Genomic DNA, 26677 nt, shown 5'->3' on the forward strand with positions numbered 1-26677 from the left:
TATCTCTTATCTTCTAAATATAACATCTTCACCCAGTTCTCTGTTGAGGCCCTAATTGTATCCTTCATGCTCTTTTTCTTAAAATAGTGGTACCAGGGGGCTGGGGATTTAGCTCAGTGGCATAAGCGCCTGCCTTGCAAGCAGGCAGTCGTGAGTTCGATCCCTGGTACCGATAAAAATGAAAAAGACAAAAAAAAAAAAAAAAAAAAATAGTGGTACCATTTGCTGTCTTTAACTGTTTGATATTTTCCCTATGTATCTTTCCTCTTCCAATCACAATAATGTCTCTTACTGCCCAGGTCAAATGTTACACCTCTATGATAGAGGACCCGTAGCATAGTCCTGCTCAGAAAGGAAGCACCCCAAAACAACAAAAACTTGTTAAAGTTATTTCAACAAAGCATATAATGAATACATTTCAGGCATTTGCTAGATACTAAGGATACAAAAGAGGGCACTATCTCTCCTTTCAATGAGTTTGAAAACCAATAGTGAAGAGGACCTAGAAAGGTCACAATAAGAAGACAAGCACTGTATTAAACCATGAATAAGGGTATTAGAGCAGCAACTTCAAGTGCAGGATAGGCCTTGTCCTAATTCATGTTGTGCTGGCCCTCCCATGAGCCAGGGTCCATCATGGAAGCGGGAAGAGACCCAGCAAGAAGCCAATCCATACCTTCTTGTGAGCCCTGGTCTGTCGTGGGGAACAGGGAGAGACCCAGCAAAAAAACAAACCACACATGCCTCTGAGCCAGGGTCCACCATCACGAATGGGAAAAGACCCAGAAAGAAGCCAAACCACTCCTTCTGGTAAACCAGTGAGAGCACAGGCTGGGCGACCAGAAGAGCACTGGCTCCCACCACCCTGACCCGTAAGCAACTGACTGATTCAGAAGAACTGAGGGTGAGATGACACAACTGAGGTAAAAGGAAGGGCTTGGTGCTTGTATTGTTTGATTGACTTGGGCATCTATTTGAAGGATGGCAGTCTGCACTGTGGCAACTGGGGGGGATTTCCTTGTGTCTTGTTTTTGAAATCCAGTATTTTGTTCTGTTTAACTGTTTTATTTTTATCCTGTATCTAGTAACTATTGAGCAACTATTCTGAAAATAACAATATGCAATATAACAACCATTGTTAAATTCCTATCATCTTGAAAACCCATATAGCTATTGTTGTTTTTTGCTGTTGTCATTTTACTTTTGTTGTTGTTTGTTGTTGTTCCTCCTCCTCCTCCTCTTTCTTCTTTTTTCTCTTTAAAATAATTTTTTTTAAAAAAAAGTCATGTTGTGCTGTTGTAAGAGAATATCCAGACTAAATATGAAATGAAAAGCAATTTGCTTGTCTCACAGTTCTGAAGCCCGGGAAGTCTACTACTGAGGTACCAATTTCTAGTGACGACTTTCCTCCTATATCATAATACAGCAGAATGCACCATGGAGAGAGCAAAAAGGAGTCAAGCTAGTCCTTTTATAAAAAGCCCAGTCCCAAGAAACAGTATTGATCTATCCAGGAAGGTGGGGCTTTTGCGACCTCAACATCTCTTAAAGTCTCACTTTGCAGAATCTTCACCCTGGAGATCAAATTCCAACATACAAACTTTGGTGAAACATATCTAACAGTCCAAGGAGTTGACATCAAAAAAGACTAGGGATGGTCTGGGGATTTAGCTCAATGGCATAAGCGCCTGACTGGCAAGCACAAGGTAGTGAGTTTGATCCCCAAAATTAAAAAAAAAAAAATTCTAGGGAAATTACTAGCTTGATGGAACTCTTTGTTAACTTAACTGTACTCATAATTATCCTGTTGATTCTATTATTTGGTCCATGCATACTTGTTTCTTTGGCTTTGTCTCCTTTACACCTTAAAGCTGTATGCCCACCCAAGATGAAAATGCCTGGTGTCTATCAAGAGCCTTTAGTTAGAACCTCTGCAGCGTATCCTGGACTCTCAATCAACAACTACAACCCCGTTCAGCCTAAAGAAGCCAGATTGGTCACCGCCCGTTACTCCCTACTTCAGAGGGGGGAATGTTACAGGCAACTGAGTTAGAAGTATCATAGGCTGTTCGACAGGACTGGGACCTCGAAGGAGCCCAGTGCAGAATACCAGATACCTTTGCAACCTTGGGAGAGACAGACACCTCTGCTGAGGGCCAGATCTCAAGACAAAAAGCAAAACAAATGCAACCACACCCTAAGTATAAACATAAGGAATTGATAGTCTATGGATCACCTTGAAGACGCCAGGAGTCACCACCCCAACTCCCTACAGGAAGAGTCACTGCTCTTTAAGCATGCCTGCTTGCTATGTGACTGCTTCCACATTTGTCCCTGACTTGGTCAATTTCACCTGAGCAATTAATCTTACTGGCTGACTATAGTTCTGTCCCACCTAATGCCCCTCTGCCTCGTGAGTTACCATGTTCTCCCCATCCTGGACCCATCTCACCTCATGGTCTTACTCTATAAAATACCCTAGCAATGACAGTCTTTGGCAACCGACTCAGGACCCCTTTTGTCTTTCAGACAGAAGCCTTCTTTCTCTCAATAAATGTATTCTGTTCTTTAATAAAATAAAAAGACTGGGGAAAAGAAACTGACTTTTAGCTGGGACTGATAAGGACCTGGAAATCAGATTGATGGGTAAGAGCATTCTCAGCAAACAGATCAACATGTATAGGTAGAGATGCAAGGGCCAGGTGGACATGAGGCCTGGCAAGGAGCTCAGGGAAGCTGGAAAGCACAGCTGGAGTTGGGGTTTGGAGACAGAGAAAGAAGTAGCAGAACTACTAACCCGTGGTAAGATGTGGACCTTGAAAATTATCTGAGCAGCTACACTGGCCATAAGAAAGAGAAGGACAAGGACTGAAAAAAATAATTACACACAATTTATTCCATAGAGCTTTACACACTAGACACTAGCATTATACCTAGTCAGAATGTGTTTCCATTAATAGCCAACATGATCTTTCACCATCTTCAATACCATCATGATCACTTAAGACACTAGCTTTCAAAAGACTGGATCTAATTATTCTGCTGAGGGTTTAGCAGCCCATAGAATCTGTCAGCAAAGCAACCAGGAACTCAGAATCAGTTTAGCCACTTTTTTAACTATTCTTTTGCTTTGTTTAACCTTAAGAGTATGTGATACACAACGCGAGGAAGAAATGGCTTAAATAAAGAAAAGATTTAAATTCATTCTTCACTTCATTCTAGAAAGGACCCAAGTAGAGGATAATCTGTGGATTTCAATTATCATATGTGCTCCATTTTCCATTTTCATACATATTAGAGCTATAAATTTCTTTAATACTATAGCTTCAGAAAGTTACTAGGTGAAATAAAAGTTCCTGCTTTATCAAAACACTTTCAAAGTTGCATGATTACATTAGCAACTTGAAAATCACCATTAAGCCACTTAAAAAATTTTTTAACTTGATTAAATCCTTAAGTGCCACATTCTTTACAGAAATTTAAGAATGACAGAAATAGCCCTAATTTCTGAGATCCTCATTTCTTATACACAGGAAGCTGTATCTGTCTTAACCTGTCTTCCCTATGAACAGGAACATGCAAGAAGTTACATCTGTTTGTGTCATTAATAGATAAAGAGAAAAACCTCATTAAAGAATGAAACTCTCTGAAAAACCTAAATGTTAATTGTCATTTATCCTTGAACTCAAACCAGCCCCTGAAACCTCCACATTCCCTGACACTACTGCAGACCTCCAATGAGAAAACATGATCTGCCTCAACACATGGGTGTTCTCTCTACAGCTTCCCCTCATAATTACCATGTGGCTTTTGCCATTACCAGCGTTTACCTGTTCCTGCAGAAATCACTTAAAGCTCTTATTCCAGGTCGCTAAACTGCTAATCTCACAGTTGATTAGCTTCCATCAATATCTGCTAATGGCCACAGTAGGGCTGATGATAGTGATGGTAACAAGGTTAATTAAAACACTGTGACAGCTACAAGAGTCGGGGCTTTCACTGCCTAGTATGTGAGCAAAACGCACTCTTTAAAAACACTCTGCTGGCACCAATATCGTTTTTGTTATTCTTAGATTAACTAAGTTTTAAATAAAACGACCAGTTTGGTTTCATACAGCAAATGAACCAAAGGAACAGATGTAAATGTGTCCAATGTTCTAATACTTAATAATGATACTTATGATTATGAAAAGTATTTTACTTCAAAAGCATTGAGAAGAATGTTCTTTCTTTCTTTCTAGAAAAGTCAAAATATAAACCTTTATCACTTAATAGACAGAAGAGTTAATATGTTGACTTCTGCCAGGACTCGTAAATTTTCTTCTCCCAAACTGTTGGAGGGGCTGGCAACACCCAGAACCCTAAAGCATCACTTCCCAAAGCTCAGACAGTCATCACTTCCTTGGGCAAGTTGGCTGGCTGCCAATGCAGCCCCAAATGACCCTACATAAAGTCTTAATTACATTAATGTGAATAATTCCTTCCTGCAGATGTGCTAATTATTTGGGACCCTGCCTGGTACCCATGGAGTTGGGATCCTTTTGCCTCATCTGCAACACAGATCATCTCACCTCCTGTCACTCTGAGCACTGCTCCTAATTATGCTTCAGTATGCCCTGAAGCATAATTAGGATTCACTTCTTCTCCCAAACCCCTTCTTACCAGCTGACAACAGGCATTATTTGTTGGTGTTATACAGTTTCAGCAAGGCATGAGGAGTAATGTCCACACAACTACTACAGAATTATTAGTGGAGCTGATCTACCAGCTAATTTCTCACAGAACTGCCCAGCTACTGATATGTGAAGTGATATTTTAATTGCTGTTTGTGTGACAGATGGTTCAAACTATCAAACACTTATGCATTTGGTAACTGTTAAAAACACCTATAATATTGCCTGTGGTTAGAAACAGTGCTCTATCACTGCATGAAATAAAGTCACAATTTGATTAGAGGTGGTATCAGGAAGCAATAATGTAATGACATCTTGTGGTATTTTAATGAGATTGTACTGCAAATCCCATAGCCTTTGATATTTCCTGAGCTTAGGATAACCAGAATTGGCTCCTAGCATTGTCATTTAAATCTCTGTAAAGGAACGAGCCTTGGATTCCCTGGTATAGCAGTCCCTCAAATCCAGGATAGGTATAGGTAGCACGCTGACTTCATTCTAATAACCTATTTTAACCTATTCCCATGGCCAACCCTGGAGATTCTGATTTAGTAAATCTGCAGAGATACAAGAATCTAGTACACATTTTCTTTTAAAATCCCCTTAAATCCAATTGAAAATATCAGGATATTATCCTTTTAAATTACTACTAAGATTCTGATTTCACCAGCCCCAATGCTGGTAAAAATGGTTGCCAACTTTCTAAACTCACAAATTACTAATGAAAAAGCGTTGCATCCAAGTTATCTTAGGTTAGAAAAAGAGAAAGGTTGCCAATCACTGCTAACCCCAGCCATTTCATTTTAGAAATAAGAACCCTTGTATATGAAGTTATGCTCAACTATTTCAAAGAAAGAAACATTATGGTAGTTACTGTTAATTATGGGTTGTTTTGTGGTGAAATACTGTGTTGCTTATATTGTTCTGTGCTGATCTGCTTTGTTGTGTCCTCTTTTGTCTTAATCTCTTTAAAATAAAAAATTTAAAAAAAAAAAGAAAGAAGAACCCAATTTTAGCCCTCAAACATGTTCTTCCCCTCTCCCCCTAATCAGGTTTTTCACATCTGTAAACAGTGCCAAATCGACCCGAAAGTTTAAAAAAAAAAAAATCAGCAAGCCTGGGAGTCACCCTTTACTACCATCTCCACAGAAAGACTTAGTTTTGTCTTACTTACCCACAAAACTATCATTCAGAGAGCAAACAGTACATTTGTTTTACCTCCATACCAGTATCCAACATGGTACCAGGCATACAAGAAGCATTCTGAACAAATGAACAACTGGCTAAAGGAACAAGTGAGTATGGTAATAAAGGAACAACTAAAAAAAATCACAATCTAGATCAGCAATTGTCCATGTTACAGGACTGATTATGGAAGAGTAGGGTCCAGCCTTTCAGTACTCTAAGTCCAGTGTGGCTTCTCTAATTAGCAGTCCAGTATGTGTAGTTGCTCGAGTCACACCTGTTTAGTCAATTATAAGGGATCTCCTCCCCTTTGCAATGCCAATATATAGCAAATGAAAACTCAAGCTAACCAATTCACTCATTTGAGATACATCATCGTAAGTATGTTCAAAAAAGAGAGGGAGCTGGCTAACGATAGGCTTTTGTTGTACTTATGTGTGTTACAATGAATGATCTGCTCACTGAAAGAACGAAAAACAGAAAATTTATAATGTTATGAAACTTTAAGCAGTATCAGACGGCAAAGAAATTTAACAAAGAAAAAATAACTGGGAGGGAGAGAGCTTGGAGATTGAAAACTGAACCCAGGGCCTTCACACTAAGCTATATCCCCAGCCTCTTTTTTATTCCGAGGCAGGGTCTCATTAACTCACTCCACGGTCCAGACTCAGACTTGCAGTCCGTCTGCTTCCTTCAGCCTTCAGCAGTCCTTCAGCCTCTCAGAATGCTGGGATTGCAGGTATTAGCCACCATGTACAGCTAACAAAATTTTTTAAATGAATAGTTTTTTATAAGACAATCACTTCAAAGTGCCCACTTGGATTATGGAAATCGAAGTATACAGAAAACACTCGTAATTTTGTTTTGTGGTGGCTTTATGGTCTTAAAAACAAATCATCTGAAAACTGTAGTCAGCTAAAAATAAAATGACAGGGTCATACATATGTTAGTACTCACAGTAAAGATCCATTATCAATTCTGGTCTCTAAAGCAAATTCCTAGCAAATACGAATCTAAATATATGATTAATAGGTACAACCACATGCACAAAAACTTGTCCCTAAATAATGTTTTATGACTCCAATCCACTGCCAATATATATCAACCGTCATATTCAACACGTAATTGAGGCTTGCTCCTCTACAAAAATAACTTGAGAGTTTACCTTCTCTAGAAAGGGAAAAAAAAATAGTAAACAGGCAAGTATGTCATGAAATTGTCTATTTTACCTGTCTTTTGTGTTAAAAAGTAGCTATACTTGCTGTTTTGAACAATGCACCTTCAGTTTTCATCAGTAGATGGAAATCGGGTTTTCAAAGATTGTTTCAATCATGAAGAACAATGAGAAAACAAAGAAGCACATTTATAAAACATGGTGTCCCATCAATGGCACAAAACTCTGGACTGCTTGCAAGAGACACAACTTTGATATGGAGGTAAGCATCAGTCAGAGGTAAATAGACTACAAAGGGGAGGGAAAGATCTCCTACCTTATAAATGACTATGGCACTTTCAGTTTCTCCTAGAAAAACACGGTCATCTTTCTTCACATAATTTTTTTCTTAAAAGTAAAACCTCAACCCATGAAAACTGCAGAGCTTGAACCCCTCTTGCTGCTTCTTCATGCCCCAGAGGTAAGTGAAAGTATAACTGATCTACGAAAGCTCTTAGTACAAGCATTAGACAAAACAAATGCAAGGGCAGAGATTATTCTGCTATAAGGGTTATTATTTTATTAGATGAAGAAATACAGAATACAAATTCTACCTCTTATTCTTGGCCAATAACTTACTGTAGACATCAACCATATCTTTCCCATATCTGGCCTCACCCAAGTAAGACCTTACCAAGGTGGACCTCCTCTCCATTCATTTCCCTCTTCAATTTAAAAAATAAAATAAAAAATCCTGCCTTGTCTATTTGTTAGGCTAGAAATTTAAACTCAGAACCTAAGAAAATTGTTTGTTTTGGATTTGGCAGTAAAAACATTCTCAGGTACTATGTAACTGAGTATCCTTCCCAAGTGATCGTATTTCTGCTGAGAAGGCTAAATAACTGAAGTAAATTGAAACTGAAAAATAATCCAACTATTTCTAGGATTTAGTCATAAAGCTGGCTAACTTCCAATCTCCTCAATCCTTATTAGCCAGGGAGACACTCATTCTTATGTGGTCAATCTAATAAACTTTCTGTTTTGATTTGGAGTGAGAAAAAAGCCCTTCTAAAATGAGTCTATAAAATGTTTTAGTAGCTACAAAAATTACATATTAAAAGTGCCTGCTTTAATATTATGAATATACTAATTATACTAATATTAAGCAATGTGGTATCTCTCAATTTATAAGCCTCCCCAAAAAAATATATTGTGCAGAAAGAATATAATCAACATTTCTTAGATAACTAAAGGCAACAAACACAGGAATATACACATGCCCTTGCCAGTAGACTTAAATTCCTGAAGGCAAAGTCCAGTTCTTAGTCCACTTAATGTCCACTCTATTATAGATCATGGGGACGCAACCATGAACAGACCAGATTCTCCCACCATGGAGCTGATATTCCAGAGCTGGTGACAGTATCCTCCCCAAAATGTGCTGTGTAAGTGTCAAAGGAATGACGTAAAAGGAAAACAAAGCTGACACAGAAGTGAAAATGTGGGGCATCTACTTACTTCAGAAGTTGCATTTGCAATGTAAGCCAAAAACTGTAGTCTAGGGGGAAATGCAAGCTAGCAAAAACTAAAAATGGTGAGCACACATGCAAAGGCTCTGAGGTGACCAAGGAAGGGCTGAGCTTGTTTAGGCAGTGAAGACTTGCAGGGCTGACACATGCAGCCCTAGGAGACGGACAGTCTACGAAGAGACTAGGAAGAGAAACAGGGCCTCAGTCATTCAAAATCACACAATAAAAAATCTGCTCATTATTCTGAAGGCAAAAGGAGCCTGATCTGGTTTGTGTGCTGCTCCACGGAAGAAAGGGTCAATGGGAGGTTAAGATTAGAGCAGAGACAAGAATGAAGAGGCAGTGCAGTGGGCTGGACAAACGAGGACGGTGGTTAGATCCAGGCTGTGGAGGCGGTGACAAGATGTGAGCATAAATAAAAATACGCTTTGAAGCTGGACAGGGGCGGTGCATACCTTCATTCCCAACATTCTGGGAGGCTGAGGCAAGAGGATCACAAGTTGAAACCCAACCTGGGCAATTTGTCAGTACGACCCTGTCCCAAAATTTAAAAAACAGAGAGGCTGGGGATTTAACTAACAGCAAAGGTGCTGGGTTCAATCCCTAGTAGTTTAAAAAAGAATAAAATAAAATAATTTGTGGAGGCAGATTCTTCATGACTGGTCTCAAAGGCTAAAATGGAAAAGTAAAGTGGGACTCAAATGTAATCCCTGAGTTACCCACATCAGCAACTCTGTATTCAAGGGCAGATTCATAAGCATAAACATATTGAAAAAAGAGCCCAAAAGAGAGAGCTTGGATACAGTAGTAAGTGGCAGTTAATAACAATTTATAAAGTTGGTTTTAGAACACTCACGGCTAGCTGGGCATGGTGGCAAATGTCAGTAATCCCAGAGCAAAGCCGCTGAGGCAGAAAGATCCCGAATTTGAGGCTGGCCTGAGCTGCCTCGACAAACAACAAAACACGCAAAGGATCTGGATATCAGATCTGCTACTTACTGGTTTAGATCTTAGAAAAACTGTTTTGTTTTCTCATCTATCAAATGAGAGTTAAAACACTTTTTTCTCACAAGATCCTCTAAGAGCAGGAATCTGCAAACTTTTCAGTAAAGGGTCTGATGATTAAGATTTTAGGGTTGGGGCCTGTTGGGAGCCGCCGACACCGGTCGCCTTACTTGGCGGACGTAGGGCCTGTGGGTGGGAGCGGAGCCTGAGCTAGATTGCCCCTCCCATCGAGTGAGTCAAGTTGGCGCCTGCTTCCTGCCCCCTGATTGCGCTGGCGACTTAAACAACCCGCTCTGTAAGATAGTCTGCCTAGCAACAACTGATGTTAGCCAATCAGCCCGCATCGCGCGCTTTGAACTGATTGGCCACTGTCACCCTATAAAAGTGAATGCCTCTCCCGCCACGAGACAGGAAGCACAGAGGAAGCACAGAGAGAGATAGAGAAAGTCCACCGGCGAGAAAGGGCTGGTGGCAGAGTGGAGGCCTCGCGGGGCCCACGCGGAGATAAATAAAGGCGAGATTGCACACCGCCAGACTTTGTCGTGTGTCTTTCCTGCCGGCCGGGAGCGACCTCGACATTTGGTGACCCGCACGGGGACTGATCAACCCCGAGACACGGTGGTGGTGTGCAACGCTCCAGCGTGGTGCTGCCGGACAGGTGAGTTGGGGATAAGCCTGGGCTCTGGGTGGCGCGCACCTACAGGGCTTTTAGACTCCCCTCAGGCTCACGCATAGGTGACGGGTTCTTTAAGTCACACGCGGTGAGTTACAGCCCTTAGAGGTTGAGGATGGGTAATTTACCGAGCGCGGAGGCGCGGCCCTTGGTAAAGGCCCTTAGGAAGCTTTTAAAAGCTAGAGACCTCAGGGTAGGTCAAAAAACACTGAAACTATTCATAGCAGAGGTAGATAGGGTGGCTCCCTGGTTTTTACCCACAGGGCATTTAAACCTGCCGTCATGGGACAAGTTAGGCGGGGACCTCGCCTCGGCGGAATTGGGAGGCGATATTTCGCCGGCTATTCGCCCCCTGTGGGAAATGATACATGCGTGCCTTGACTCCTATGCCGAGTTGCGCCGTGAATTGTGTGCGTGCGCCGCTCGAAAAAAGCAGAGAGAGGAGAAAGGGCCCCTGAGCGCTCTCTGGCAGGGAGGAGATAGAGAGCCATCCGCTCCGCCCTGGAGCTCTTCTCCAGAAGCGGCTCCCCGCCGAGAGGCCGCTACAGGGAACCCTCCCTTCTCTCAGCCGGCACAGGAAGTGACGCCCCGTTCCACTCTCTCGCGACCGCCGTCCTATGACGTTGCGCTGCGGGGCGGACGGTATTTTCATGGGCGGCTACTCTGCCGAGCAGGCTGAGAAAAACGCCGGTTGAGGAAACGGGGGCTGGGGATTTAGCTTAGCGGCATAAGCGCCTGCCTTGTAAGCAGGCAATCGCGAGTTCGATCCCTGGCACCGATATAAAAAAAAAAAAAAAAAAAAAAAAAAACAAAAAAAAAACGAAAAAGACCAAAAATAAAAAAAAAATAAAAAATAAAAAATAAAAAACAAAAAGGGGGAGTAAGCCAAGGCCTGCCTCCAAAGGCGCGGTTATCTATGGCATGACAATGGATGGGCCCGGATCCGGTGGTTAGCTGGAACCGAGGCGCGGTTTGTGTTTTTCTGCAGGAATCGAGACGAAAACCACTGTGGGTCCCAGAGAGGTTGACGCGACAAGTCCCTCGACTGAAGATCAGGCCTGTTCCACCAGAGGCCAACCGCAGACCCAACAACAAGATGAGCCCTAAAAGAACTGCAGGACAATCCCTTTTTGGGGAGCCTGGAATGGCTTGCTCCCCTATGTTTTACCATTGTTAGGTCCCCTGTGCTCCTTGCTTCTGCTCTTACTTGTAGGACCATTCTTGCTCCGATGGGTTACATCATTTATTAATGGCCGCCTTGCGGCGGCCTGGCGTCAAGTACGCCTGGTTGCCCATGCGGCCCTGGCAGCAGCCCGTGATGGGCACAATGACCCCCAGGCTTACGCATGGCTCGCTCGACTGGCCTACGACCGGGTCTAGGTGTGGCGGGTCTTCCGCATTCCTTCCCTATTGACACCACACAGCAGGGTAGGTGAGTCAATGACGGGTAAGAGCGTGCCTCCCCAGCACGACTCGACCTAAGCCAGGCCCTACCCCATGGCGCACGAAAGCCGCTGGATTACTAGAATCTGACCAGATCTAGATGCCTCTCCGAGGGGATCACACGGAGGGGCATGAGTGCATGCCTATGTGCATCCAGGTTCCGTCCAGTTCACTCCTGGCCCTGGAAAAAGGACGAGGGTCTCAAGGCCTTGGCAGACCCGGGGGCGGCCGACCAGGGTCCAAGCCAAGGGCCTACGGTGGGCCTCAACACAGGGCATAAGCCTCTGCACTCGATCCAGGGTGGGCTGCGATGCATACATTCATTCAAAGTAAATAAAATAGGGGGAGATGTTGGGAGCCGCCGACACCGGTCGCCTTACTTGGCGGACGTAGGGCCTGTGGGTGGGAGCGGAGCCTGAGCTAGATTGCCCCTCCCATCGAGTGAGTCAAGTTGGCGCCTGCTTCCTGCCCCCTGATTGCGCTGGCGACTTAAACAACCCGCTCTGTAAGATAGTCTGCCTAGCAACAACTGATGTTAGCCAATCAGCCCGCATCGCGCGCTTTGAACTGATTGGCCACTGTCACCCTATAAAAGTGAATGCCTCTCCCGCCACGAGACAGGAAGCACAGAGGAAGCACAGAGAGAGATAGAGAAAGTCCACCGGCGAGAAAGGGCTGGTGGCAGAGTGGAGGCCTCGCGGGGCCCACGCGGAGATAAATAAAGGCAAGATTGCACACCGCCAGACTTTGTCGTGTGTCTTTCCTGCCGGCCGGGAGCGACCTCGACAGGGGCCACTGGATCTCTGTCATGAATACTTGAGTGCCACTGTAGCACAAAAGCATGGGACCAAAGGAATCAGCCTGTGCTGCGCCTGTGCTTATAAATCTTTAGCCTAAATTCCAATGGAAAGAAAGGTTATATTACAACGCCTAGATCCCTAATGGTATAATAACTATAAGCTATAATATATAACTATATTATGAGAACAGAGACCAAATTTATCAAATGTCATTATATTGACAGAATAATTTGGCCACTAGAAAGGTTACGATCTATGGTAGAAAGGAAAAGGTTATCGATGAAGCGAATATAGCACTACCTTTTTTATACTGTTTTAATATTGTTATTGAAAATTAGGTTATAAAAGATCTAATCTGTAATGTATTTGTCCAGTTAATATAACCTGAAAAATTTTAAGAAGATCCAACTTGAGATATAGAAAGAGATACAAAAGATTACCAAATGTGTTCAATCAGGACTGTGTTTGACCTAGAATCTCAAACTGATTGAGTAGGTTATTACTACATACAAATATGCTATATTGATAATAACAAAGGCTCTGTGATCCTAACTTGGAGAAATTCTAATGTTAGAAATTCACATGAAAATTCATAAAAGTTAGAAGTGAAGACTATTCCACTGGTTAAGGGAACCCGCAAAATAAAAAGAGCCACAGTAGCAAATTTAGGCTTCTATTTTTAAGCAGGAAGATTCCATTACTCAGAGATCCTCTTTCCAACCCCATCGTCTTCCAAGAAATGAAACTTGAAAGAGATCAGTAACTTCAAAAACAGTAATAACTCCCATCTTCTTTTGGTGGAGCTGCATAAACTTATTTCAAAATTACCTAAAATTAAACCACTTAAAATCTTAATCTCATATTTCGCCTCCTTTCTGTCACATGACCATAGATAGATGGTAAAAATGTATTAAGTAACATCTAAAGTGTAATCCCAGAGCTTCCTGAGTGTGTATGTTGTTCAGAACCATGTAATAGTAAACTCAGATACTTATTTTACTATTATTTAAGCATTGTACAAAAATCTTGATATAAATTTCATGCTTATCACTCTAGCTTTTACACAACTCTAACATCAAAACCAATTTACAAAACATCCATGATCTAAGTCTAAAGCTAGTAGCACTTATACTAACCACCTGAGTTCAGTGTGATGCTATTTCTCAAACCAAGGTAACTACAGGCCAGGTTCAACAAGTTGATGCTACTAAGGACTCTGGTTAAATCAAAAAAATTATTTTTTGAGGCACTTTTTGTTATTTGAACTCACAATACTGCGCTGCAGCCCATCAGGTCCCCTGGATTAATCTGTCACATTTACATTTTGTAGCCCCCACTTCCTTCTTTATCCCACCTCTACTCCTGGGTGATTAAAGTAGCATGACTTGGGGTCAACGCTTTTTGCTTTATTATGTGTGTTTTACAATGAAGCTACAATGCATTACTTTTATACTTCATATGATTTGTTTATGTGGTATGCGATACCGTAGCTTAGTAATTTATCATTTATATTCGTAATACTTTACACAAGTATTTATATATTCTACTTTATAATTCAAAACATAAGTTCAAATGCCTTATTGTACTTGCTCCTAAATAACATAGCCTAATGATTTTAGATTCTAAATTGAATAAAAGGTTACAAATAGACAGATGGCTTATTTCTCTGCTATCCTAAAGACACTAAATAAAAGAAACACCAGTGTTCTACTTTACCAACTTAACATCACAAAGACTTTCTACTTTTAAAAAAAATTACAGCCAACCTGTAGTCCCAGCTACCTGAAAGGCAAGGCAGCTCCTGATGAGCCTTAGAGAAACCCCATCTCCTAAAGGAAAAATGTATTTTCCAATTTTTATGAGTTTTGAATTTTTATTAACATCTACTGGTATATTTTTAACATACATAATCATCACATTCATTACAAGGAATTTGTGCCTGTATATAATATGTCTTAGTTTTTCATTTTTTTCCATTCCCCTCCCCTCCCCCAACATTTCTTTCTTCAATTCTTCGAGTCTTTTTTTTAGCCCCCTTCCCTTCCTCTGTCACCGTTCCTTGTTCCTCTTCAAGTTGGAACATTTTCTTCCTACTTCCCAATATCTGTCCTCCATTTGTTCCTTATTTACTCTTTGGGTTTCTCATACAAGACAAACAATATATTTATACATGTGTGTCCAACTTATTTCTTTTTTCTATGTTCTCAAGGTGCATCCATTTACCCCAAAAGTCTCGACTTTATCCTTCTTCATTGGAAGGCAGTACTCCACTGCATATTAAAAACCATGATTTCTCACAAAAGAAAAATTTTCAAATTTTTTAAAAAGTATGTACTGGGGAAAGGGTGTAGCTTCCACAGAGTCAGCTCAATGCTCTGGGTTCAATCCCAGCGTGGAAGTGGAGAGAGTACATACAGGCAGAACTACATCTAAGCACACAGTCAGCATTAATTATTTTACAAATTTAGTAAGCATAATTAATTGTGGAGATGTTTAATATGAGTAGGAAAAAGTGACAGTAGAAAAGTTTATAACACTGACAACTAAAAAATTGAATTTTGACTACTGCATTCTACCATAGCAGATAAGAAAACTGGCTTTATAGAAAGTGCCTAGATAGCGATCTGCTTCTATTCATAACAAGTCTTGTGATCTTGGGGAAACAATTTGACCTTTCTAAATCTCAATTTTCTCCTATGTAAGATGGGAGAAATATTGGTACATTACACAGGAACTATGAAGATAAATGCAAAGTTCTAGGAAATGTAGAGCAGTACCATCACCCAGCAAGACTACAACTGTTCATTCTTAAAGAAATGCTTTTAAAGAGTTACTCAGACAAACCACAGTATAACATAAACACCATTAGAATCTTAGAGTAATATGTGAGTGACATTCTTAGTTGACACGTCCAATGAGTTACATCCCAGTTCTGTGATCACAAGGAGATCTACCCTCAGAAAAAAAAAAGATATTTGAGGAGGCTCCACTGCCATCAGGACCAGGTGCTCTCACCTCCTTCCCCACCCCCACCCCGAGAGCCCACCACCACAGGCCTATCCTCCGCCTGTCACCATCAGGGGAGTCTGGGAATCTCAGATCGAGAAACCCAGGTGCCTAGCTCAATCCCTTGCACTGAGGACAGGTAGCCAGTGCAGGAAGCATCCGGGACTCAGCAACTAGCTGATCCTGAGAAACAGGAAAATGTCAAGATAAAGGAGCAAGGTGCAATCTCAGACTTCCAGACCACCTAGAACAAGTCCGGGATACACAGACACAAAACAAATTGAACAGTCGCACACCTGAAATTTCTGAAATGATAGCAACTGAAGCAAAAAAATGTTAGTGTTTATATTGTTTGATTAATTTTGCATGCCTATATCTGGTAGTCTGAGCAACTATTTAGAAGATAACAATGTACAATATAATAACTACTGATTTCCTACCATTTTGTTTTTGAAATCTAATATTGTTTGCATTTTGTTTCATTCTCTTTTTTTAAAAAAAGACATGTGAATAGATATTCTGTAAAACATCATTGTCGAGTAGAAATCACAATTCTCCAACTCAGTGGCTCAGCATGAAGGAAACTGTGGTGTTGTTGTTGTCGCTGTTTTCTAATGGGGTCTCAGTATGTTCCCTGGCTAGCCTAGAACTCAATCATCCTTCTATATCAACCTCTGGAATAGCTGGGATAACAAGCACATGTCACCTTGTGCCACTATAAACTTTGTGATTTAGCTATAATGAAACTTACCTACTAGTTTGTCCTGAATAGTCCAAATTTATAACTTATTAATGCTCATATAATTACTAGTGGGGGGCTAGGGATTTAGCACAAGGTCATGAGTTCAATCCCCAGTACCAAAGAAAAAAAAAATTAGGAGGGCCTCTTTCACAATAAAAAATGTCAAAAGACTGATAAATTTCAGGGTCATCCGACAGACAGGCCTACTGCAGAAAAGGAACAGAGATGAGAGACAAAGCAGAAGCCATGTTAACTGGGAGAAGTCTGCAGGCTCCCACCAGGCCACCTTCCATGCTTTGTTCAATGAATGCAAAAACCAAGAGATTCCCTGAACAATGATTTTAAGTCCAACCAAATACAGCTGCGCTTCAAATGAAGAACTCAGGAAAAAGCAAACAGCAGGTCTTCTTCCTTCTGATTTCAAGTGTCCCCAGAGCCTATACTGTATGAAGCCTACTCATGGAAGACAACAACCAAAAAAATGTGTTCAATCCAACCTTCCCACGTGTCAGTCCGTGGAATCACCACGTGTGGTGTTTGTAAATTCTTGAAAAACAGTGGTGCCAGCCAGAAGTCATAGTCGTCTTCCTATGAGCCCAGCTACATAGGAAGTTGGGGCAGGAGAACAGAAATTTGGATGCCATCCTGAGAACTCAAGAGACTCTGTCTTGAAATAAAAAATAAAAAAAGGGCTAGAGATGTTGCTCAGTTGAAGAGTCTTTGGCCCAGAGAAGATTCTTAAATGTTTAAGTCAATGTTTGAATGCGAAGTTATAAAAATTCAGATTTCCACTTTCTCTTGGGAAACCAGAAGTTCCTGCAATCCTGAACTTGCATTCACTCCTATAATTTCCAGCTAGAGCTGAAAAGATGCTCCAGAACAGACACCCACTATCCAGTACTCCACAGCCCTCCAACCCTCTTCCTGGGCATTTGAGTTTGTAACCTCCAATTACCGGCTGGAGATAATCCCTTAGACCACATTTGGTCCTTCACTTTAACCATCACCTACCAGAGATTCTCATTCAGGGCAAATAGGAATCAAGAACTTATCAGAGAATTGACAATAAGCAGGAAACTTGGGTTTTTATTTTCTTCTATCAAAAGCCATATATATGGCTTCCACTGCTCCCACTGGACTAAACGTGTTGTTTGTGAGGTAGAATCACATTCAGCTCTAACACTTAAATGCCCAGTTGAGGTATTTTTAAAGGCGCTTGTCATCAACTGTCATGAAATGACCGGAGGGACATAACAACCACTACTGAGAACACAGAATGCCATGACCAGCAATAAAATTAGCCAAAAAAAAATATGTCTATCACATCTGAAGAAATAATGAAAATCCTGGAGAAATGCAATTTATTCCTCTTTACAGCCAGACCTAGAATATTTTAATGTAATAAAGTCAGTGCTAACTTTCAGGAACTTTCCAAATCCTTAATACATGAAAGCTAAGAAGTTTCAGGCAAAGAAGCATAAAATGAAAAGATTGAATCATGGTTATGATTTTAAACTAATTTGTAGTAAAAGATTTGCCAAAGTTTTTTTTTAATTTTTTTTTTTTTTGTCTTTTTCCTTTTTATTGGTACCGGGGATTGAACTCACGACTGCCTGCTTGCAAAGCAGGTGCTTATGCCGCTGAGCTAAATCCCCAGCCCCAAGATTTGCCAAAATTTTTGATCACAAATCAAAACTGCTCCCTTCATGTAGATACTTTTGATTAATAACATTTATTTTACAAAGTAACTGGTGAAATGTAAGATAAAGAATTTTCTTCAATTCCATTACAGGCTTTTTGTGAAAAACCACTGGTCAAACAGAAAGTATCTCAGTTATAGACACTAGAATTATAAAATAAGAAAAAGTTAAAACCTTTTTATAGCACGTTTTTATCTCACTATTAATTTCCCAGCTACCAAAAGAACTTCCACCATGTCACGTGGTACAACCTGAGCCTTTATTTATATTTAGATAACACTAACAATATTTTTCCGAAGAACCTAAGGTACTTTGCAAACACCGAATAACCATTTTTAAAGCAGCATTTTTACGTACTTTGATATTGCTTAAAAACTATTTAAATATTTAAAACCTAAAAAAAAAAAAAACCTGTTTTCAAAGGCACAATCACTGTGGTAGTTTTTCCTCTTGCTTCTAAAGGCTCTGCCTGTTTATAAGGAAGTAAAAGTTCCGTTTAGTAACAGAACACTTAGATTTAGTAAACTCTGACTAAATACGGAGAATAAAAATGGAAAGAAAAGAAAAAAAAACTTTTAAATGACATTTGCAATCTCTTCTACACTGATTTTTAAGTCACCCAAACACTATGTGTTGAGTTCATCTCCAATTTGCGTGTAAACAACTGCAAACAAGAAGGTTTCCTTCCCACTCTACACCCAAACGCAGAACTGTACTTTCCGACCATCTGTTAATGCCTGGTAACTCCTCTAAGGCCCGCTCAGAAATCGCTCCCGGGCCAGGTGTCCGCAGGTGCTCCGGTGACGAAGACGCCCCCGGTCAAACGGGTAAAGGTGCAGGACTCTACGTGCGAACTGCAGAGGCCGCAGGGAACCCACCCTTCCCTGCATTCCCAGCAAGACCACTCTAGTCCCGACCCAGGCACCGCGATGCCCCCGGACGCGCGCTTCTCGCGGTCTCCCCAGGGCGCGCCGCCTCCTCCCCAGCCCCGGCCCGCCTCCCTCTCCGCTGGCCCTGCGTCTGCAGGCAGCCTGCTCCCGCCGCTCTCCTGGCCGCCAAAACCCTCCTCTCCCACGCCTGCGTCCGGGGAACCCGGCTAGCGCGGCACCGGAGCGCGCCACGTGGAGCGCGCGCCCGCAGCCCAGCCCAGCAGGTCCCCGGCGCGGGGTCTCGGCCCTTCCTCCCAGCTCTCGCAGCGCAAGAGCCGGGCCCGCCCCCCGGCGCCCCGGACTTGCCTGGTTTGGGTCTGTGGCGCGGAAAACGTGGCAGGCCATCTGCGACTCGGGATCGTCGGGCTGCGCTTTGATCAGGTAGGCAAAGTAGGTGAGGTCCTGGCTGTTGTGGATGAAGCGCGAGATGTGTTGAGCCTTGTGCTCGAAGATGAAGACGGCCGGGTTGGGCTGCGTGGCCGCGGGGCCAGCGCCTCCCGTGCCCCCGGACCCTGGCGCGGGGACGCAGCGCAGAAAGGGCGCGCTGAGCACCAGGAGGACCTCGCGCGCTGCCGGCGCCCCGCAGCCGCCCGCCTCAGGCTTCTGGCTGCGCCTGCGGATCTCGGCCATGAGCCAGGGCAGCATGGGCAGCGTGGTCCTGCGGTCCAGGCAGGACCCTCCCACGTAACACAGCCGGAACCTCTTGTCGCCCGGCTTCCCGAGCCCAGCGTGCGCTGGGGCGCCCGACTCGGGCTCCAGGGGGTGCAGGAAGGGCTCATCCTGAATGCAGCTGGGCGGCTCCATAGCCTGCCTCGCCAGGGCACCGTGGTGGCCCGCCAGGCGCGCCTCGCCCCCGATGCACCCTCTGCAGGCGCCGCCGAAACTGTGCCAACTACTGCTCCGGTTCCGCACTGGCCTCGGCGCGCCGAGACCCCGCGCGTCAGCGGCCCTGCCCGGGCAGCGCTGCCCCGGGCGGGTCAGAGGCTCGGGCTGCAGGCGGCGGGGCGAGTGCCCAGCAGCGGGCGCGAAGGAAGGCTACCCGGGCATTCTCCGCTCTCGCGCTCGCGCCTCGGCCGCGCTACCCCTTCCCCTTCCGGGCCCGCCGGGACCGAGCACCGGCCGAGGGTCCCCGCCGCCGCCGCCGCCGCCGCCGCCGCCGCCCGCCAGAGCGCTGCAGCCCGCTGCGGCCGCGCCTCGCCTCGGGGAGACACCGAGGCTGGGCGGGGACTGGGGCTGTGGCGGGAGGGGCACTCGGGGCGGAGCTGACTCCTAGCAGGGTGACCGGCTGTCACCTGGAGGTCGGGGCCGCCGGGCTGCGGCGCGCCCGGGCCCAGGGAAGAGCCTGGGAGAACTATGCCGGTGAAAAATAACAGAAACAAAACGTGGCCTCTCTGGGACCACTCCTCCCGCCGCCGCTGCAGCCCAGCTCGCTGCTGCTCCTCCTACTGTTCCCGTCCCTCCCTCGCTCCTTCCTTCCTTCCTTCCAAGCTGCTGCCTCAACCCGGCTGCCACCCCGCCTCCCGTCCGGCGAGCGAAGAGCTTCGCTGGCTCAAGATTATCTGTGAATCCGCTTCTCCGCCTCTTCTTCCTGCCCAGCCCCTCCGTCTCGCCCCAAGGGGCAGCAGTCCTGACCTGGCACAGGCACTGCCCCAACCAGCTTGGCCTCTCTCGGTCTTCTCTCTCCTGGGCGGCTCTGCTGCCCCATGGAGAGCTGACCGCTCGCACTGGGACGCTTGGATTTTTTTTTTAATATCATATTTGCTTAGTTTGAATTCCCTCTAAAGCCTGCATATTACTTTGTGTATCTCAGTAAACACAGGTGATGATCATAAAGTATTAAAATAATACTAATTTTCTCTTTAAATTTTAACATTTTCGACAACGTGAATCTTCCTAGTTCTTAATGCCGCCAACTTTTCAAAATAGAAACTTTACTGGTACAGATTCCTTTTTTTTTTTTTTTTTTTTTCCTCGTGTTTTTATCGGTACCAGGGATTGAACTCACGACTGCCTGCTTGCAAGCCAGGCGCTTATGCCGCTGAGCTAAATCCCCAGCCCCTAATTCCTTGCATTTTTAAACGTGGAAATGAATGTTCTTCCCAGAAAAAACCTCAAACATTTGAGGGATAATTAGACCATTTTAACTTTAAAACAATAGTATAGGACTATACCTTCCCTCATTTTTGCAAATTACACTCATTCTCTTTTTACTCCAGGTGGTAGATAACAATTAAATGAAAGATGATCACAAAACAAAAAGGAGAAGCACTAAACTTTATCCCAAGCACTTGTAAAGAATGGAAACTCTTGTTGTTCACTGTGTTGTAGTTTAATAGTATTCTCACTTTATCTAAAGCCCTAGGACCATTTTTTTCCTCTTACTTATCTAAGATCAGTATGATCAACTGCATTATTCCTATGCTGAATTTTTGAGGGCACCCTCAAAAGAAGCAATAAACAGTTCTTAGAACAGAGAATATGTTTTTCTAAGACCTTATCAGAAATTTATACATAGATCTCATTTATCCAGGCTGCATAGCCAAGATTTATGAAAGAGAAGAAAAAGAACAAAACAAAGTAAAAAAGAAAGAAAGAAAAAAGAAAAGCACAGAAATCTTGTGGAGTCCAGCAAATCAGCCAGCCAGGGAGCCAGGATTCAATTTAGAGCCCTAAACAAGGATTTCCCATTGGCACAATAAAGAGAAGCCACAATGAACAAACTCGCCAAAAAAAAAAAAAAAAAAAAAAACAGAATTGTCTTTTATTTATGACACACTAAGGATGCTTCCTGCTCTGGAATGGCTCAGCCTTTTCTTTGTAACACGTATCTTACTATGTGTTAGTGAGCATTATCACGGTTTACCAGTATCTAATCCTGGCTGCATGGGGAGATAGCTTTCTGCCTCCGTGAAGTTAGTCATGGTCTGATGACTTGTTTGGGCAGTGAGATGTGAACAAAACTGACTTGGATCACATCTGGAATAGAAGTATTTAATTGCCAGAACAGTAGTTGACAACCCACTCTTGCTCTGCAGTGTTCATGATGAAAACGTCCTTATGGAGGTGACTTGGGATCAGCCCAGCCCAGAATGCTGAGCCACCATGCTTGAGGCAGCTGTCATGCAAAAGAAAGCATAAGAAGTAAACTTTTGCTCTGCTAAGCCACTGAGATTCCAGCTTGTTTGCTACCTTGTTATTAATGTGTTATCCTGCCCTGTCAAATAAAATTATTATACTCTAGTACATATTTAGTATCAGTTGTTTTCTAGTCATTTATACATTTGACTTAGTACATAGATGAACCTGATGGTAAGCTCTTAGCTTCCTGCCATTATTTCACTTGCAGAACTTACAGACTTATACACACATAAAAGTACTCAATTGTGTACTGAAGGCAGGAATTTAGAAATAGGACAAAGTTAAACTAAACTAGAAAGTTTGGTGAATGATGAGATAATAATTCCACCTCTGGCCCCCAGTGCTTACACTCTCAGCCAAACCTATCCCCAGAAAAAGGGCCAAAGAATGAATATACTCATGGAAAGCATTTCCAACAGCTTGATGGAAAATCTCTCCTGAATAGCCTTGTAGGAATCTCACCTGTGGTATCCCAAAGTAAACTTCACATACATATTTTTAAAGTGTTCCTCTAAAATCCTAATCTAAATTAGTAGTGTCAATACTAATTAAAAAGTTTATTCCACACAAGAAACATAAGGTTTTGATCTCAAAGACACTCTGTCAAAATCTGTACCCTGCTTTCTCTCCATTCTGTAACCCCACAGCCACATTCCTCCCTTTTCTTCCCTGTGAAATAGCGCTAAACACGAAGTTCAGTTCTTTCCAGTTGTATTTGCCTCTTCCCTCCCCTTCTGTCTCATTCAGACAACCTCTGCTACATTGCATCTGTCTTTATGAGACTTCCTGATTTCTTTTCCCTGATGGCCTTCTCTTTGACTCCACAACTTGAATCCCTCCACCTTTCGCTAAACACCTGTTCATCCACCTATTTGCATGTTGATGACCCAAGTCAAGGATCATCACTTCTGAAAATATATTTCATACTTTGGATCTGGAGTTACTGGTCCCTTCTTTGCTGCCTTTTCTATACAATCTGCTATCCAGTTCTCATTACATTCTTCATAATTACTGGGTAAGTATTTATGGTCCCACCACAAAAAGAGCATCTTGAGAGAAAGGAGTGTTTGATTTGTCTTGGATTTTCCACTAATAAAAGGCTTAATAGTGGTGATTACCAGGTACTTAATAAATAATGAATGAATGTGTTGACTTGAATAAATAGTTAATTTGAATTTAAGTAACTTAAGAATAAGAAAAACATTATTATCTCAGAGGTCATGTGCCAGTTTATTTAATAAGCTAATTTTTGGTTAACATACTAAAAAGATCCATCAGCTAATTACAAAATGCTAGAAAATAATAGAGTGTCTCCCCAAAACTGTGATGGAATTCTAGCTGGGGATGGTAAACAGCATAAGCATTTGTGATTTAATATGATTTTCAGATGCCAGCAGGTTCTCCCCCATTGTTCCCTGTTCCCTGTGACCTTGCCCCAGCCCAGGCAGCTGGGGCATTCCATCTTCCTGCTTCAAGGAAGGGATGACACAGCAGAACACAGAGAACAAAAGAGGCCATTCTTAGCCTTCAGGCTTCAAAAGCTAAGGAGCTGGCACAGGCAATGGATTTAGAATATATGCTCTAAGGGTTTGTTTCTCTTGCTGTAGATACTAAAGGAAGTTTCCCCAAATTTGGAAGATTGGATTAGAAGAAGAAGGGAAGAAGAGGGCTAGGTCCTGTGGATCTTCAAAGAGGGTATCTTGTTTGTGTCTCCTTTGGCTGAGCCAGTGAAGGGGGACCATGGAAACCCAATGGGCAGAAGCCTGTGCTGCCTTTCCCCAGGATTACCCAGAAACCTGCAAGACCTCAGCATTTTCTCATGCCCATCATGGAGAGCGAGAAAAAGAAGAAAGGGGGAAGATAGGCAAAAGTTCAGAAACAGTCTCTGGAAATGACCAATATGACCTGTACGGCAAAGGGACCAGCAGCCTGTCTTTACATGCAGCCAAGGGAAGAGCAGCACATGAAAGAGGCCTGGCTGTCAGGAGAGTGGCAAGGCAGTGACACTATGCTGACTGCTCCCCTGGCTACACATATAGGACATTTAGCAGGGGCCCAAAATAAGAGCTCTAAAAGAAGTCTAGACAACATGATATCCAGCCTGAAGCTGGAAGGCAGAGATGCCAGAAAGAAATTTTTTTATTTACTTTATTTTTTAATTTTTATTTTTTATTGGTACTAGGGATTGAATTCACTTGCGCGCTTGCAAGGCAGGCTCTTATGTCGCTGAGCTAAATCTCCAGCCCCAGAAAGAAATTTTTATGTTTATTTTTATATTTTTAGCAATTTTTAAAAATAAAATGTGTTTGTTGTTGTGCAGTAGAGGGACAATGACACAGACTATATAGTATAATTGAATTCCTGGCTCATATATAATAAGTTTGCTTGGTATAGTTCTCATTATACCAATAGAGTCCAATATATAAAAAAAATTGCATTCAATAGGAACAAATCTTAACAAGCTATGAAAACAAGAAAGACATTTCTAGATTCCAGAAATGAAGAGTTAAGCCAAAACCAATGTGGTAAGTACAACTGAAACTAATGGCTTATGAGGTACTAAATCTAGAAATAGACTTCCCTGGCTAGGGAAGATGTTTTACTATCCAGGTGGGATTAGAGATGAAGCTAATAGAAGCTGAGAGCTGAAACTGAGCTCTCTGATCAGAGATGGAAACAGCTGCCTGACAAGCTGTCTCATCTTCAGAACAGAGGAGAAAACTGTCATCAGCCAGTTGATGGGAAGAAGTGAGGATTGGCATGGTCTCAATTAAGATTATGTGGGTCATGGGAGAAATGGAAGTTCAAAACAAAAACAGTCTTGATTAGTGAAAATGGAAGATCCCTCCAGGCATCTGCACGAAGTAGTCTCCAAAGGATGCAGTCTTTCTTCATATCTCAGCCTTGTTTTCTGTGTGGGTCCAATTTTAAGGTAACAAGGTGGGCTAGACTACAAAGGCAGGTATGGGTTCAAGTATTGCCAGAGATATTAATGGGCAAGTGGTTAGGCTTATTTTTCTTTTGACCCTTGAAGCAGAAAAGCAAGGAAACCTTGTAAGCTAAGTGTTACAAACTCCCAGAAGTAGATGTTAAATTAGATATTCTTAAAAACTTGTCTGTAAAAAAGATAGAGTGGCGATTCCCAAAACCTTAAGGACCACCCTAAAAGAGTTTTTGGCACCATAAAAGAATATAAATAAAAAATATAGTCTTTATTCTAAGGACGCACAGAGGAGTCCCTGACCATAGACAGTCTAGCCACCTCTGATTGGAATGTGGGGTATACGTATAACCTCTGACCGGGGTGGCGTTTAGGGTGGGCATTGATGATGCATAGGAGCTGACTAGAGTTTTCTTCACCCACAAACAGGAAGGGGTTGCAATTAAGGCTGAGGAAGAAGCAGGAAATGGTAGGCGGTCCCACTTTGGCCTTCTGCTACATTAGACCATAGCCATAACCATACACTAATTTATACTAGGACAAGAACTTTTCATTCCCATCTTTTTATAGTTAGGAAAAGGGCAAAGTCTCTCTCTTACTACTTCCTACTGAAAGGGGGCGCCATATTGGGGTTCAGGAAGGTTGACAGGATAATGGTTGATGCCCATGTAGAAGCTGATATCAGGTGTTTCAGCCAGGACAGCTTTATCATTGGTGAATGCCCCCATCTTAGACTGGAAAAACAAGAAGACAAGGTGCTATCATATTTAAGGATCCAGGAGAGGTAGAAGGAAAGGTGTCTTTGATTTAAATCTGCCTTTCCATCAGGACCACTGTGAAGTAGAGTTCTGAAAAATTAGTGTGGGGTGAGGAGGAGTGAAGTTATGAGAGTGGATTTTTTTTCCATCTGAAAGGGTAACAGTTAAAAGTGTAGGTAGGTAGGGCTTGTCTCTGGCCCAGGGGTTGAGCTAGAAAGAATAAGAGGGGTGGGGAGGGCTGTGGCTGTGTCACTATAAGGGAGACAGGAGCCTAGGCCCACAGGGATCTCACGTTTAACTAAACAGTTGAGAGTAGAGAAAACTAAGACGGTAGTCACGAAGAACAATAGGCAGATGATTTTACACATGATGTGGGTGCCTTTAGGAAAGACTGTCTAGAGTCCTGCTGTAACAAAAACATAATTATTAGAATGTAAGGAATTAGTAACCAAATTGGATAATAAAACATGACTTAGCCTGAGAGTTGTGGCTGTGAGACCTTGGTGAAATGGAGACAGGTGAGTAGAGAAGATGAGATGACACTCAGGATGGTTAGATTCAGGGTTGGGAGGCACCACTTAGCTGGAGTGATGTGTAACCAGGATGGCAGTCTAGCGATCACCATTAAAGTTCTGAGAAAGACTGGGTAGGGGCCACTCCACCTTGATTGTAGTCCTTGGGATGATTTCCTGTAACAGGACTTTAGTAAGTATATCAGCAGTGTCCCTGGTTGTGGGAAAGGGTTTTATCTATCCTGAAAAAGTACACACAAAGGTGAGAAGATATTTAAGAGTTTTGTGGCAGGGCATTTGTGTAAAATCTCCTGCCAGTCCTGACCAGGGTTGTGTCCTCAAAATTGATGAATAGGAAAGGAAGGGGGTGCTATGTTTCCCTGAGGAGAGGTTTTACTATAGAGATGACAGATGTAAGTTGTTGAGACCTTAGAGTGTCTGGGTCAGTCTGCATAAACACAAAGGAATAAAAAAAGGCATTTTTAAGATC

At 42.8% G+C, this 26677-nt stretch overlaps 1 protein-coding gene across 5 annotated transcripts in view; it reads right to left on the minus strand.

Annotated features, from left to right (window-relative positions):
• Positions 1 to 20341, minus strand: part of Tbc1d4 (TBC1 domain family member 4) — a 185388-nt gene extending 165047 nt beyond the window's left edge. For 2 of the 5 annotated variants that reach the window (XM_063246848.1, XM_063246846.1), the window contains exon 1: positions 19145 to 20336. In XM_063246848.1, the coding sequence (XP_063102918.1) occupies positions 19145 to 19642 (498 nt within the window). In that variant the 5' untranslated portion in view covers positions 19643 to 20336. Of the gene's footprint in view, positions 1 to 19144 lie in introns of all 5 variants that reach the window. The other 3 variants (XM_063246847.1, XM_013141368.3, XM_063246849.1) reach the window with 3 other exon arrangements.
• Between the last annotated feature and the right edge of the window lie 6336 nt (positions 20342 to 26677).

This window comes from Cavia porcellus, unplaced genomic scaffold (assembly GCF_034190915.1).
Source record: "Cavia porcellus strain 051 isolate PalLab524CR breed Dunkin Hartley unplaced genomic scaffold, mCavPor4.1 scaffold_4, whole genome shotgun sequence".
NCBI classification, from domain to species: Eukaryota; Metazoa; Chordata; class Mammalia; order Rodentia; family Caviidae; genus Cavia; species Cavia porcellus.